At 40.3% G+C, this 14970-nt stretch overlaps 1 protein-coding gene across 5 annotated transcripts in view; it reads left to right on the top strand.

Moving 5' to 3' along the window:
• Nucleotides 1-14970, top strand: part of ARID4B (AT-rich interaction domain 4B) — a 195843-nt gene that overhangs the window by 125733 nt on the left and 55140 nt on the right. For all 5 annotated transcript variants that reach the window (XM_066382500.1, XM_066382490.1, XM_066382472.1 and 2 more), the window contains exons 9-12: nucleotides 2743-2822; nucleotides 6790-6866; nucleotides 8892-9043; nucleotides 13035-13107. In XM_066382500.1, the coding sequence (XP_066238597.1) occupies nucleotides 2743-2822; nucleotides 6790-6866; nucleotides 8892-9043; nucleotides 13035-13107 (382 nt within the window). The remainder of the gene's footprint in view (nucleotides 1-2742; nucleotides 2823-6789; nucleotides 6867-8891; nucleotides 9044-13034; nucleotides 13108-14970) is intronic.

Genomic DNA, 14970 nt, shown 5'->3' with positions numbered 1-14970 from the left:
CATATGTGCCTTGACTGGGGGGGGGGGGGGCTACAGCAGAACAAGTGACCCCTTGCTCAAGCCAGTGACCTTGAACTCAAGCCAGTGATCTTGGCTTCAAGCCAGCGATCTTTGGGCTCAAGCCAGCAACCATGGGATCATGTCTATGATCCCATGCGCAAGCCAGTGACTCCACAGTCAAGCTGGTGAGCCCATTCTCAAGCCAGGTGGACCTGTGCTCAAGTGAAGACCCTGGGGTTTCAAACCTGGGTCCTCTGCGTCCCAATCCAATGCTGTATCCACTGTGCCATTGCCTGGTCAGGCATTGTCTTTTAACTCTTACCCTTCTCTGGTCCATTGTTTTCTTTATAGCCAAAGTAACTTTTTTTCTTTTTTTTTTTAGCCAAAGTAATTTTTAAAAGGCAAATCTATAATATAATCCTGCTTTATACTTCTTCCATAAACATTTTAGATTTTGTCCTAAGAATTAACATGGCCCACAAGAAAACCTGAATCTTACTTATCTCACTTTTTCAGCCCAGGCAAAAAGTCAGCTGTACTGACCTTTTGCTTCCTGTAATGGTTTCCACCGCTTACTGTCTCAGTCCCTACTCATAACCCATTTCCTCTGCTGGCATGCTGCCCTGTGCTGTACACATGTATATGCACATACATCAGTCTATAGGCAGAGCTGAGCTTAAATGTTGTTTCCTCAAGAACTTGGTCCCTGACCACTGGGATAAGGACTTCTTCACACAACAGTGATAAAGTAAATGTGCGTGCACAGGTTTAGTGCTTGTCTTCCAAGCAGAGTGCAAGCTCCATGGGAGGAACAGTGACCATCTTGGCCTGTGTATTTCCCAACATCTAGGGCAGTACCATACCTTCCTGTAGTAGTTAATATTTGTAGATCGACTAGTTGAATGAATGAACCAGTGTTAAAAAACTATTTACTTCATGACCTATGTAATGAGAGTAAAGGTTCCATATATGCTAATAAATGTAAAAACTTTCATCACTGAATTAATTTGAAAATGCTTAATGCAGTGTTATTGTAATCATGAAAAATGTTAACTTCTTAACCCTTTGAGTAGTACGACCGTTCATGTACGTCCTCATGCCTCCTGACCATCCAGAGTATGATAATACAAAAAATTTTATTTTAAAAATGTGTAAGGCAACAAATATTAAAAAAGGCAAATGTATGTTCTTCTTGTTTCCATAAATTGGTTATCAAACAAACATGATTTTAAGTTAATAAAAAAATGGAACTGGAACTAATTTAATTTTTTGGAAAAAACTCACTTTCGGGAGTCAGCAAAGCATGAAAAAAAAAACTCACTACTCAAAGGGTTAATTAAAAGACTGAACTAGAACTAACCTGTTTCTCGCTCCTCTGTGGCCTGTGGTGAGTACTGCCTTTATGTACCCATGGTATCATTCTTTAGAGCTAATGAGACAGGCCTTTAAACAACCTGTCAACTTATTTAGCCCAGTTTTCAAATGAACTTTATTTTTTAAATTTATTAATATTAGAGAAGCATTAACTCATAGTTGCTTTAGTTGTTCATTGATTGCTTCTCATATGTACCATGACCAGACAAACCCAGGGTTTTGAACTGGCAACCTTAGTATTCCAGGTTGATGCCTAATCTACTGCGCCACCACAGGCCAGGCTAGCCCAGTTTTCATTTAAAAATGTAACTATACCATTAATTTGTTCTTGGTATACCTAGATCAGCGGTATCAGAGAATCGCTGACCTAGATGGTTGTCTGGGAATTAAAATAATCAGAGTTTATAGGCATCTTGCATTGGTACTGCCTTTGTGGGAAGACATTCTTTATCCTCCTTGTAAATAACAGCTGAGGCATTTCAAATAAAAAAATCTTCTAGTGTTATTAAGAAATCTTACACTGACTCCAGAAAGGTACCCACTCGAGTGGGCAGGGTAGTATTATGAAGAAATTTAATATGTGTTAAAACAGTGGTCCCCAACCTTTTTGGGCCACGGACTGGTTTAATGTCAGAAAATATTTTCATGGACCGGCCTTTAGGGTGGGACGGATAAATGTATCACATGACCAAGACAAGCGTCAAGAGTGAGTCTTAGATGTAACAGAGGGAATCTGGTCATTTTTTAAAAATAAAACATCATTCAGACTTAAATATAAATAAAACGGAAATAATGTAAGTTATTTATTCTTTCTCTGTGGACCAGTACCAAATGGCCCAAGGACCGGTACCAGTCCACGGCCCAGGGTTTGGAGACCACTATGTTAAAGTATATATTTAAATGTAAATAATAGAACCACATCTCTGCCCTTTTATTTTGGATAGAGACTGCTCTGATTAAGGTTTTAAAACCTGATCCCAATTTGATTTCTGTTCTTTTAGCCACGATGCAGGCCCTCAGCTAAGGTCCTAGCTATAGTCCTTCTCTACCCCTGCTCCACTTCCATCCCACTTTCTGTTCCTGACTAGGATGTGTGCACAGTCCCAGTCCCTCACAGTCATGTTTCTGCCTTGAGCACTGGGCTTGGGCCCTATGCCTGTGGCGATCAGAGGGCTGGAGGAGAAGTAATGAAGGTGGAGGTGTAAAGTTACTGTGTATGTTCCCACAGTACTGTACCTGTTTGCCTTAAAACTAAACTCAGTTTTTAAACTGAGCTGAAACTTTCTCAAAGGATTTAAGTAATTGGTACTTATGCAACTATCTACAAATGTGCTTTTAGTTGTAATAATTTTACACTTTTTTTTAAAGGTGGTTTGTCCTGATTGTAGTGATGAAATTGCTGTGAAAAAAGATAATATTCTTGTTCGATCTTTCAAAGATGGCAAATTGTAAGTATAATTCATTTGGTATGAAAAATATGTTGTTTTTCCAAATTAAGATGGTAAATAATAAATTTGTAATTTCCAGTAATATTACTCTTTTACTTTTCATCATTCAGAATGTTTCAAAGTATGATCATTTTTCATATTATTAAGTGTAGTAGTATTATAGTATATCTTACCTTGTTCATTTTGGTCTTTGCTAAACTCCACTCTTACTATTAATTTGTCAGTTTTACCTATAATAATAGCGGATGATTTGTTGAGACAAATTTGATATATCTATCATAGCTAACACTTAATTGATATATTAGTTGATATATTTATTCTTGAATGTCTAATCAGGACTTGAATATTTTTAATTATGGCTGAATGGTTGTAATCAGTGGTGGGATTCAAATAATTTAATAACCAATTCTCTGCCCTAATGACCATTTTTAAATATAAAAAAAAAAGATATACTGAAAGGAAGTTTATTATTTCATGCATTTAATACTTAAATAAGAATAAAAGAGGTATACAAAACTAGATTATAAGAGAGTTTTAAAATATTAATGAAAAAATATGAAACAATACTTGACAAAAAACAAGGAAACTGTTAAGATATTTCCATATTGCTTCTTGATTGGTGTCCTCACTTGCAATTTTTTTCACCTATGGACAGGTGCTTAGAATATGCTGTTCTCACAGGTGAACATTGAAAAAGCGTAAGGAATGTAAATTTGTGATTTCCACATCGGGCAGCTGCCCAGGCACCCACCTTAAAGAGAACCCTGATTACAAGTGCCATTTTAACAAACGGTTTGCTGAACTCAACAAAAAATTAGGTATCGGTTTTGCCGAACTGGTGCGCACCGGCTGAATCTCACCACTGGTTTAGTGGTACCTGATGTATAACATTTACCTTCTGCAGTCATCTGAGCATTAAAAATGGTTGCTATAAAATGTATGTTAAGTGTTAAGAAAGCAATTTTTCTTGTAGAGCTTTCTTAGAACTGAGTTAAGAATTTTTATGGGTTTTATTTTCTTTTAAAATTGTGTGACTTTTAAAAAAGAATTATGTGATTATAAAATCCATACATTTTATACTCTTCCTTATAGGATTCTTTTTTTTTTTTTTTTTTTAAGAGACAGAGAGTCACAGAGAGGGATAGACAGGAATGGAGAGAGATGAGAAGCATCAATCATCAGTTTTTCGTTGCGACACCTTAGTTGTTCATTTTCTCATATATGCCTTGACCGCGGGCCTTCAGCAGACCGAGTAACCCCTTGCTTAAACCAGTGACCTTGGGTCCAAGCTGGTGAGCTTTTTGCTCAAACCAGATGAGCCCGCGCTCAAGCTGGCAACCTCGGGGTCTCGAACCTGGGTCTTCCGCATCCCAGTTCGACGCTCTATCCACTGCGCCACTGCCTGGTCAGGCTTATAGGATTCTTATATCTTAAAAGTATAATCACGTTTTATGATTGGTGTTTAGTTTTTCAGGTTCTGAAAAGTGATTTTTTAAAAACAATCAAAAAACTATGTTTAAAAAATTTTGATAATCAGAGAAATTTTAGCACTGAGTTTGAATACTGGTTTGATGGTATTAAAAAATATACTAATTTTAAAATGTATGATAGTGATATTATGTATATTTTTAAAGAATTTTATAGGTCCATAATGAAGTACCATAAATGAAATTACATAATGTCTTAGACTTGATTCAAAATAATCCATTTGGGGTGAGAGGGAGTAGGTAGGGGTATAAATGAAGCAGTAATTATGAGTTAATGATTATTGTGGTTGGGTAATGTGTACATGAGAGTTTATTGCACTACTCAATCTACTTTTGTATGTATTTAAAATTTTTTTAAATAAAAAGTTACAAGAAATAGGCAAGCTGAAAAATATATTTGGAATATTTTTCAGGCTTTTCTGGATTGAATGACACAAACAAAATGCAGAAAAGCTGAATAATGATGTATTAGTGTAAAATAAGAAATGTATAATAGAACCTCTTATAGTTGCTTGCATCTGACCTCTCCTTATGGTTGAAGAGTTACATAAAAGATTTTAAATGGTATGTTAGAAGTTTTCTTGTGAGTCTAAAATTTCAGTTTTAAAGTTATTAAAAGAACATTTACATTATAAACTAGTACCTTTTCTATCAATATCTAGTACCTTTTCTTTCAATATTAAATTTAGTAGTATCCTATGATTATTCTAAGATATGGGCAAATTCTTACTGTTTGCCTTATTTATTGGATTGGTGCATTCTGCTATCCAAATATTTTATTTATTGTTATTTTTAGGATTTCAGGTTTTTAAATTTTATTTATTTATTTATTTATTTTAATTTGTTTTTTTTAAGCAATGAGAAGCATCAATTCTTTCTTTTTTTTTTTTTTTTCTCCTGAAGTTGGAAACGAGGAAGCAGTCAGACAGACTCCCACATGCGCCCGACCGGGATCCACCCATGCCCACTAGGGGGCGATGCTCTGCCCATCTGGGGCGTTGCTCTGTTGCGACCAGAGCCATTCTAGCGCCTGAGGCAGAGGTCATAGAGCCATCCTCAGTGCCCGGGCCAACTTTTTGCTCCAATGAAGCCTTGGCTGCAGGAGGGGAAGAGAGAGACAGAGAAGGAGAAGGGGAGGGTGGAGAAGCAGATGGGCACTTCTCCCGTGTGCCCTGGCCGGGAATCGAACCTGGGACTCCTGCACGCCAGGCCAATGCTCTACCACTGAGCCAACCGGCCAGGGGTGAGAAGCATCAGTTCTTCATTGCAGCAACTTAATTGTTCATTGATAGCTTTCTCATATGTGCCTTAATCAGGGGTCTCCAGCTGAGTCTGTGACCCCTTCTTGCTCAAGGCAGCGACCATGGGGTCATGTCTGGATTCCGTACTCAAGCCAAAGACTCTGTGCTCAAGCCAGTGACCACAGGGTTTTGAACCTGGGTCCTTTGCATCCCAGGCGGACACTCTATCCACTGCACCGCTTTCTGTTCAGACAGTACTTTTTTTTCTTTAATGTGAGAGAAGGGGAGATAAACTCCTGCATGTGCCCCAACATGGATCCACTCAGCAATCCCCATCTGGGGCTCAGTTGATGCTTGGATCAACTGAGCCATCCTCAGTGCCTGGGGCTGATGCTCGAACCTATCAGCTACTGGCTGCAAGAGAGGAAGAGAGAAATAAAAGGGAGAGGGAGGATAAAGAAGCAGATGGTTGCTTCTCCTGTGTGCCCTTACTGAGGGTTGAACCTAAGACGTCCGCACAGTGGGCCGACATCCTATCCACTGAGCAAACAAACCTGGGCCTATTTCTGTATTTTTAATATTGCTTCTAGCCAGGGACCCTTGATATTTGAGAATACCTAATGTTTTTAAAACATCTCTTAAGGTGTTTTTGTTTTGTTTTGTTTTTTGTAGAGGATTACCTATACTGTATATCAGGGGTCCCCAAACTTTTTACACAGGGGGCCAGTTCACTGTCCCTCAGACCGTTGGAGGGCCGGACTATAAAAAAACTATGAACAAATTGCTATGCACACTGCACATATCTTATTTTAAAGTAAAAAAACAAAACGGGAACAAATACAATATTTAAAATAAAAAACAAGTAAATTTAAATCAAGAAACTGACCAGTATTTCAATGGGAACTATGGGCCTGCTTTTGGCTAATGAGATGGTCAATGTGCTCCTTTCATTGACCACCAATGAAAGAGGTGCCCCTTCCGGAAGTGCAGCGGGGGCCGGATAAATGGCCTCAGGGGGCCGCATGTGGCCTGCGGGCCATAGTTTGGGGACCCCTGCTGTATATTAATAACCTGCCTAACATTTTATTTGGAAATTGCAACCATGTGTATAATCACTTTCATTGTAAATGTCAATATTCCCATAATTTCAGTAGCTTTCTGTGGTGTGTAATTAGGCTCTTAATTAATCTTTGTTGTAATCTTTTTTTCCTTTGTTCTTTAAAATTGAATAAAACAAAGTACTTCAGTACCAAGAAAGGATGTCCATGAGATTATTAGTGACACTGCACCAAAACCTGATGCTATATTAAAACAAGGTAAGGGTAATCTTGGAATAAATTATAATTAATTTAAAAACTGATAAAATATTTTTGAAGATAGAAATTTCTTGCTCTTAAAAATATTTTTTTACATTGTCTTTAAATTTATACTTGGTTCTCTGACTTTGACTTTTGTAAACCCATGTTTCTTTTTTAATCACAGGTTTCTCTATTTTTTTTAGCTCAGTGTTATTTAAAAGTGTGAAGCAGCTTTACCAGCAGCTATTACTATAGTCTGGCTTTGCCTCTAAAAAAAATATTAGTTACTAAGGATGGTAGAAACAGGAATCAAAACAATTTTGATATGGCATTTCTCATTGTATTACTTAGTAGTTATAATAAATGCTGTAATTGTATTTCTTACTAGATATTTGCCATTGTAAAAAAGCTGCTGTGGGCCCTGGCCGGTTGGCTCAGCGGTAGAGCGTCGACCTAGCGTGCGGAGGACCCGGGTCCGATTCCTGGCCAGGGCACACAGGAGAAGCGCCCATTTGCTTCTCCACCCCTCCGCCGCGCTTTCCTCTCTGTCTCTCTCTTCCCCTCCCGCAGCCAAGGCTCCATTGGAGCAAAGATGGCCCGGGCGCTGAGGATGGCTCTGTGGCCTCTGCCTCAGGCGCTAGAGTGGCTCTGGTCGCAACATGGCGACGCCCAGGATGGGCAGAGCATCGCCCCCTGGTGGGCAGAGCGTCGCCCCATGGTGGGCGTGCCGGGTGGATCCTGGTCGGGCGCATGCGGGAGTCTGTCTGACAGTCTCTCCCTGTTTCCAGCTTCAGAAAAATGGAAAAAAAAAAAAAAAAAAAAGCTGCTGTGTCAACTAGTTAAAAATGATCAAGAGCCTGACCTGTGGTGACACAGTGGATGAAGCGTTGACCTGGAATGCTGAGGTGTCACCAGTTTGAAACCCTGGGCTTGCCTGGTTAAGGCACATATGGGAGTTGATGCTTTCTGCTCCTCCCGCTGATCTCTTTCCTCTCTCTCTCTATAATAAAAATGAATAAGTAAAATTTTTAAAAAATTATCAAGAATTTATGGTTTAGAATTTACTTCTGTGTATTATAAAATGAGAATAAATTCATAGCTTATTTTAATTGAAGCTAATCGAATTAGACTTAACTAGAGATGTAGAGAACATATTTATAGTATATTTCCAGCTATCGTATGTTCATTATAATGGCTCTGTCTGATATGTAATAGTAATACTGTTTAATTGTCATTTGTTGGATAAACAGTTAAAGATTTACCTATCTGTCTGACCTGTGGTGGGGCAGTAATAAAGTGTTAACCTGGAGTGCTAAAGTCGCTGGTTTGAAATTCTGAGTTTGCCCAGTCAAGGCACATATGAGAAGCAACTACAAAGCAACTAGGAATTGAGGCTTCCTGCTCCTCTCACTAAAATCAATAAATTTTAAAAATCTTAAAAAGGGGGGGGGGGGGGTTACCTACCTTAAGGTTTTCTTTTCTGGACATGCTTAATTTTTTTCAGAGAGAGGAGAGAGAGTGAGAAGCATCAACTTATAGTTGCTTTCACTTTAGTTGTGCATTGATTGCTTCTCGCACATGCCTTGACTAGGGATAGGACCTCAAGCTCAAGCTAAGCCAGCGACCCCATGCTCAAGCTGACAAGTCCATGCTCAGCAACCTCAGGATTTTGAACTGATGACCTCAACATTCTAGGTTGATGCTTTATACACTGTACCACCACAGGTCAGGCTAGACATGCTGAATTTTTGTTTAGGGGAAGAAAACTGCTTTTTTTTCTTGTATTTGAACCTAGGTCACCTTCCAGTGATAGCAGTTTTGCCTCCTATAAATACGGCTACCTTATGCTTAAGACTATTAGGAGTAAATGAGCTGTTCCATGGAGAAATGGTTAGCTCAGTGCCTGGTACACAGCAGATACTTCATAACTATTAGCAGTATTAGCTCAACAATTTTCATTTCTTTATCTTGTTTACTATTTGTAGACTTATTAAATCAGTTGTCTTATTTCTACAGTTTATATAGTTTATGGTCTCTTTACAGCCTTTGATCACGCACTTGAATTTCACAAAAGTAGAACTATTCCTGCTAACTGGAAGACAGAATTGAAAGAAGATAGCTCTAGCAGTGAAGCAGAGGAAGAAGAAGAGGAAGATGATGAAAAAGAAAAGGAGGATAACAGCAGTGAAGAGGAGGTAATTAAAAACAGTTGGGTGCCTGACCAGTGGTGGCGCACTGTTTAAAGCAGTGGTCCCCAACCCCTGGGCCGCGGACCGGTCCGGTCTGTGGGCCATTTGGTACCAGTCGGCAGAGAAAGAATAAATAACTTACATTATTTCCGTTTTATTTATATTTAAGTCTGAACGATGTTTTATTTTTAAAAAATGACCAGATTCCCTCTGTTACCTCCGTCTAAGACTCACTCTTGACGCTTGTCTCAGTCACGTGATACATTTATCCATCCCACCCTAAAGGCCAGTCTGTGAAAATATTTTCTGACATTAAGCCGGTCCGTGGCACAAAAAAGGTTGGGGACCACTGGTTTAAAGCATCGACCTGGGACACTGAGGACCCAGGTTCAAAACCCTGAGTTCAACGGCCTGAGCATGAGGTCATCAATGTAATCTCTAGGTTGCTGACTTGAACCTAAAGGTCTCTGGCTTGATGCCCATGGTCGCTGGCTTGAGCAAGGAAGGGCTTACTGGCTCAGCCTTTGCCTCCCAATGACGCACACATGAGAAGGAATCAATGAATAACTAAAGTGATGCAACTACAAGTTGATGCTTCTTATCTCTTTCCCGTCCTGTCTCAACAAATAAAATTTAAAAATATTACAGTTAGGATTTGGCATAAAGTCATTAATACCTTAAATATTTTAAGTATTAGAAACATTTCATAATAAAATTGTATTTTATGAGTCTCATCATAATCAAATAGTTTTTGTTGTTGTTGTTTACTTACCTTAAAATAGAAATATGGTCTTGTGAAATTAAAAAAATAAGTGTAGTTATCCCAGGAACCTAAGAAACTTTTTTTTTTTTTTTTCAGAGACAGAGAGAGAGTCAGAGAGAGGGGGATAGATAGGGACAGACAGACAGGAACAGAGAGAGATGAGAAGCATCAATCATCAGTTTTTCGTTGGGACTTCTTAGTTGTTCATTGATTGCTTTCTCATATGTGCCTTGACCGCGGGCCTTCAGCAGACTGAATAACCGCCTGCTTGAGCCAGCGACCTTGGGTCCAAGCTGGTGAGCTTTTTGCTCAAACCAGATGAGCCCACGCTCAAGCTGGCGACCTTGGGGTCTCGAACCTGGGTCCTCTGCATCCCAGTCTGACGCTCTATTCACTGCGCCACTGCCTGGTCAGGCTGCATATTTTAATTGAAATACCTAAAAGAGTAGAAAATACATATTTCATCTGATGTTAAAAGGATCATCAAAAACAGTAAAGATTAATGAGAATCTTAAAAGATTTAATCTATTATAAATGGGTACCCTGACAGGAGATCAAACCCCTGCAGCTCTAATGTATTGGGATGACACTCGAACCAACTGACCTATCTGGCCAGGGCTGCTCTGCTAGTTTTTAAATAAAGTGGTGCATCTCATTCATCAGTGGCATTAAGAGACATTTTTAAAAATTAAATGGCCTGATCAGGTGGTGGCGCAGTGGATAGAGCTTCGGACTGGGATGCAGAGGACCCAGTTTCGAGACCCCGAGGTCACCAGCTTGAGCACAGGCTCATCCGTTTTGAGCAAAAAGCTCATCAGCTTGAGCCCAAGGTCGCTGGCTCGAGAAATGGGTCACTCACTCTGCTGTAGGCCCACGGTCAAGGCACATATGAGAAAGCAATCAATGAACAACTAAGGTGTCGCAAGGAAAAACTGATGATTGATGCTTCTCATCTCTGTCTGTCCCTCTCTCTGACTCTCTGTCTCTGTAAAAAAAAAAAAAAAAAAAAAATTAAAATGACTTATGTAGATTTTTTTTTTTTTTTTGTATTTTTCTGAGATTGGAAACAGGAGGCAGTCAGACAGACTCCCACATGCGCCTGACCGGGATCCACCCGGCACACCCACCAGGGGGCGATGCTCTGCCCATCTGGGGCATCGCTCTGCCGCAACCAGAGCCATTCTAGCACGTGAGGCAGAGGCCACAGAGCCATCCTCAGCACCCGGGCAAACTTTGCTCCAATGGAGCCTCGGCTGCGGGAGGGGAAGAGAGAGACAGAGAGGAAGGAGAGGAGGAGGGGTGGAGAAGCAGATGGGCGCTTCTCCTGTGTGCCCTGGCCGGGAATCGAACCTGGGACTCCCGCACGCCAGGCCGACACTCTACCACTGAGCCAACCAGCCAGGGCCTTATGTAGAATATTGATAAAAAGTTTGCTCCTGCCTGACCAGGCAGTGGCATAGTGGATAGAGCATCGGACTGGGATGCAGAAGGACCCAGGTTCAAGACCCTCGAGGTCGCCGGCTTGAGCGTGGGCTCATCTGGCTTGAGCAAAAAACTCACCAGCTTGGACCCAAGGTTGCTGGCTTGAACAAGGGGTTACTTGGTCTGCTGAAGGCCCGCGGTCAAGGCACATATGAGAAAGCAATCAATGAACAACTAAGGGGTCGCACTGAAAAACTGATGATTGATGCTTCATATCTTTCTGCGTTCCTGTCTGTCCCTGTCTATCCCTTTCTCTGACTCTCTCTGTCCCTGTTAAAAAAAAAAAATTGCTCCTAACTTTTACTGTTAGAAATACTTCTGCCTCAGTCAGAGTAGCTGTGAAGGCTTGGTGTATATTGTGGACTGCTTTCTCTCAATTACCCTAATTGATTTTTTTTTTTCCATTTTTTCAGCACCTGACCTTGTGCCTCCACTTACTGGTGCTCATTATATGTTTGTTGTATGGATGGCAGCCACTGAATCAATAAGTTCCTCAGTTTTACCTCCTACTCTGCTCCTTGCAGGTTGCTCTAGAACCAGCTCCCTAACGCCACAGCAGCAGGAAGCTAGTTCCCTCCCTTGTAATTTATAAATCGGGGAATTATTTTATTTTAGTACTTGAAGATTTTTCTAAGTCTGAATCTTCAGGTATTGTAGATTAAGTTTGTTCCCCACTTTACTCATTTTACAAGCTTGAAGTACTGGGTTGTGTGTAATGAAAGCTACTTGTAGTTACAACTGCTGGGACCCACACTTGTACGGTTATATGAGGAGTGGTTGAGTCCATTTTGAGGTTAAATTTAAACCCTGACTCAATTTAATAGAAGTGAGAGTAGGTCTTCTTCAGCCTGTGACCCTGATTTAAAGAGCTGATGTCTTGCCTGCCCAGGCAATGCGCAGTGGATGGAGCATCAGACTGGGATGTGGAAGACCCGGGTTCGAGACCCTGAGGTCACCAGCTTGAGTGTGCACTCATCTGGTTTGAGCAAGTCTCACCAGCTTGAGCCCAAGGTTACTGATTCAAGCAAGGGGTCAGTCGGTCTGCTGTAGCCCCCCGGTCAAGGCATATATGAGAAATCAATCAATGAACAACTAAGGAGCCACAGTGAAGAATTGATGTTTCTCATCTTTCTCCCTTCCTGTCTGTCTGTCCCTATCTGTCCCTCTCTCTGACTCTGTCTCTGCCAAAAAAAAAACACAACTGATGTCTTATGTGGTAAAAATTGATGAACCGGCCCTGTCTGGTTGGCTCAGTGGTAGAGCGTCGGCCTGGCGTGCAGAAGTCCCGGGTTTGATTCCCGGCCAGGGGACACAGGAGAGGTGCCCATCTGCTTCTCCACCCCTCCCCCTCTCCTTCCTCTCTGTCTCTCTCTTCCCCTCCCGCAGCTAGGCTCCATTGGAGCGAAGATGGCCCAGGCGCTGGGGATGGCTCCTTGGCCTCTGCCCCAGGCGCTAGAGTGGCTCTGGTCACAACAGAGCGACGCCCCGGAGGGGCAGAGCGTCGCCCCCTGGTGGGCGTGCCAGGTGGATCCCGGTCGGGAGCATGCGGGTGTCTGTCTGACTGTCTCTTCCCCGTTTCCAGCTTCAGAAAAATACAAAATAATAATAATAATAATAATTTTTATTTGATAAAAAGCCTTTGAAATATTTTAGTATCAGTAGTCTTTGCTGTTGGTAGGAAATCTGCTTGTATGTATTATTAAATGCTTAACTGAGGAAAATAATATTCTATTCTTCTGTGACTAAAATTAGGAAGAAATAGAACCATTTCCAGAAGAAAGAGAAAACTTTCTTCAGCAGTTGTACAAATTCATGGAGGATAGAGGTGAGTGGTTTTTTTCCCCATCATTAATGTTGTAGGTATCAGATAAATAGCTAATGTTTTTAAAATAATAATTCTGTTCGTTAACCTTCATGTCACTGGTAATATCACCAGCACCTAGCATAGTATCTGTTCAATAGGAAATGGAATGATGAATTTGACAATATTTTGATTGATAGATATGGCTGTGGACCTATAAATGCCTGTGTTCTGTCCTGTCCTTCTTCACACCCATCAGGAGGACCCCAAAGAGCTTTCATACTAGGAAATAGCCGAGTGGAAATCATAGTAGTACCATTATATTAGCACCTACATAGATGCCACTAGTATAAGGCATCCTTCTCCAAAATCACTGTTTGATATACCTGTGGGTGGGGTGACTGTGTGTGTGTCTGCACTGTAAGATGGGCTACATTTGTTTTTTTACACTGAATTAATTGGAGTGACACTGGTTAACAAAATTATACAGGCTTCAGATGTACAGTCTACAATACATCTCTATACACCTTATAGAAGTCTTTTTATAAAGACTAAGGGACATAGAACTAACAGAATTATCCTAAACATGGAGAGCCAGAAATAGAGAAATGTAGCAGCATTGCAAGGGGACCTTGGCTTAGTGCAGTGGTTCTCAAACTGTGCACCAGGGCACACTTGTGTGCCCTAGATTTCCAGGTGTGCCCTATGGTATTCCAGAGAAATATGTGCCTGTTGGGGACCAATAAACCTACAGAGTTTTTTGAGTTTAGCTTTTTGGGGGACAGAGGTGTGGGGAATTGGCTATAAGCTGACAGTCTGCCCAACCCCCCACCTCACTTGCCTGATTAGATTGCAAAAGGCTATTGAGCTGTGGTGCTGGATTGTTTACACTACCCCCCATGTTCCCTGGAAAGACTGGAGGCAAGTTTCTTTTATTTGTTTGGTATAAAGTTAAGATGATATGTATGGTGGGAGTTTTCTGCACTCAACACAATTAAGAGTAAAATGAGAGGAATTCTTCAATGTATTGACAAGGAAATGAGAGTTTGCCTTTCAAACACATGCCCAAACATTGAAGAAATCGCTAGGATACATCAGGCTCATGTTTCTCATAAACACAAGACTGAAAAAACTTAACACATTCACGCCGGAACCTGCCAAATTTACTAAATCTTACTAAGAATATATCTATATATATAAAAAGATAACTTTTTTGTTGTTTTTTTTATTTTTTAACCCCTCTTTTTTATGAATTCTAAAAAGCATAACTCAAAAAATGTAACATAAAGATGTTTTTAATGTAAGAATAAATTTAATTTTGTCGTATTTATTTCATTTCATTACCATAAAAAGCACGCTTGGACTTTATATTTTTTCTTTAATATTTAACTTAATTATAATTATAACATTTCTCAGAAATGTGTATATAGTGTGCCTACAATTATTTGTGGGATTTTAAATGCGCCCCAACTTCAAAAAGTTTGAGAACCACTGTCTTAGTGTATTGAATCTGCCTGATGTTTTTGAAGAAATGTATGAGTCAGGGGAAAGAGGAGTGAGGGCTCACCTTTAATGATGACCTAGTCCTCCAGTAACTATTGGCTCTGTCACTCTCTTGCTTATCTGCTGTTCAGAGTGTAGTTTTCCCTTTCCTGGGAAGATGCTAGCAAGGGAAGGGAGTCAGGAGAGGCAGAAAGCTTTCTAGCTTGAGGAGCAGGACAAAATGAATGAATAATATTTGGGAATGCTACTGTATTCTGGTAGTTAATGAATTTTAAATCCTTGTTTGCATTGCTGATGAGTAGTAGAAGCGGGCTGTCTTTTGCTCTTGTAAATCATAGTGGCTACTACAATGTAGTTATTTTTTTCTTTAATATACATTGTCCT

This window comes from Saccopteryx leptura, chromosome 1 (genome assembly GCF_036850995.1).
Source record: "Saccopteryx leptura isolate mSacLep1 chromosome 1, mSacLep1_pri_phased_curated, whole genome shotgun sequence".
In the NCBI taxonomy this organism is placed as follows: Eukaryota; Metazoa; Chordata; class Mammalia; order Chiroptera; family Emballonuridae; genus Saccopteryx; species Saccopteryx leptura.
This window is presented reverse-complemented; position numbering and strand designations above follow the sequence as displayed.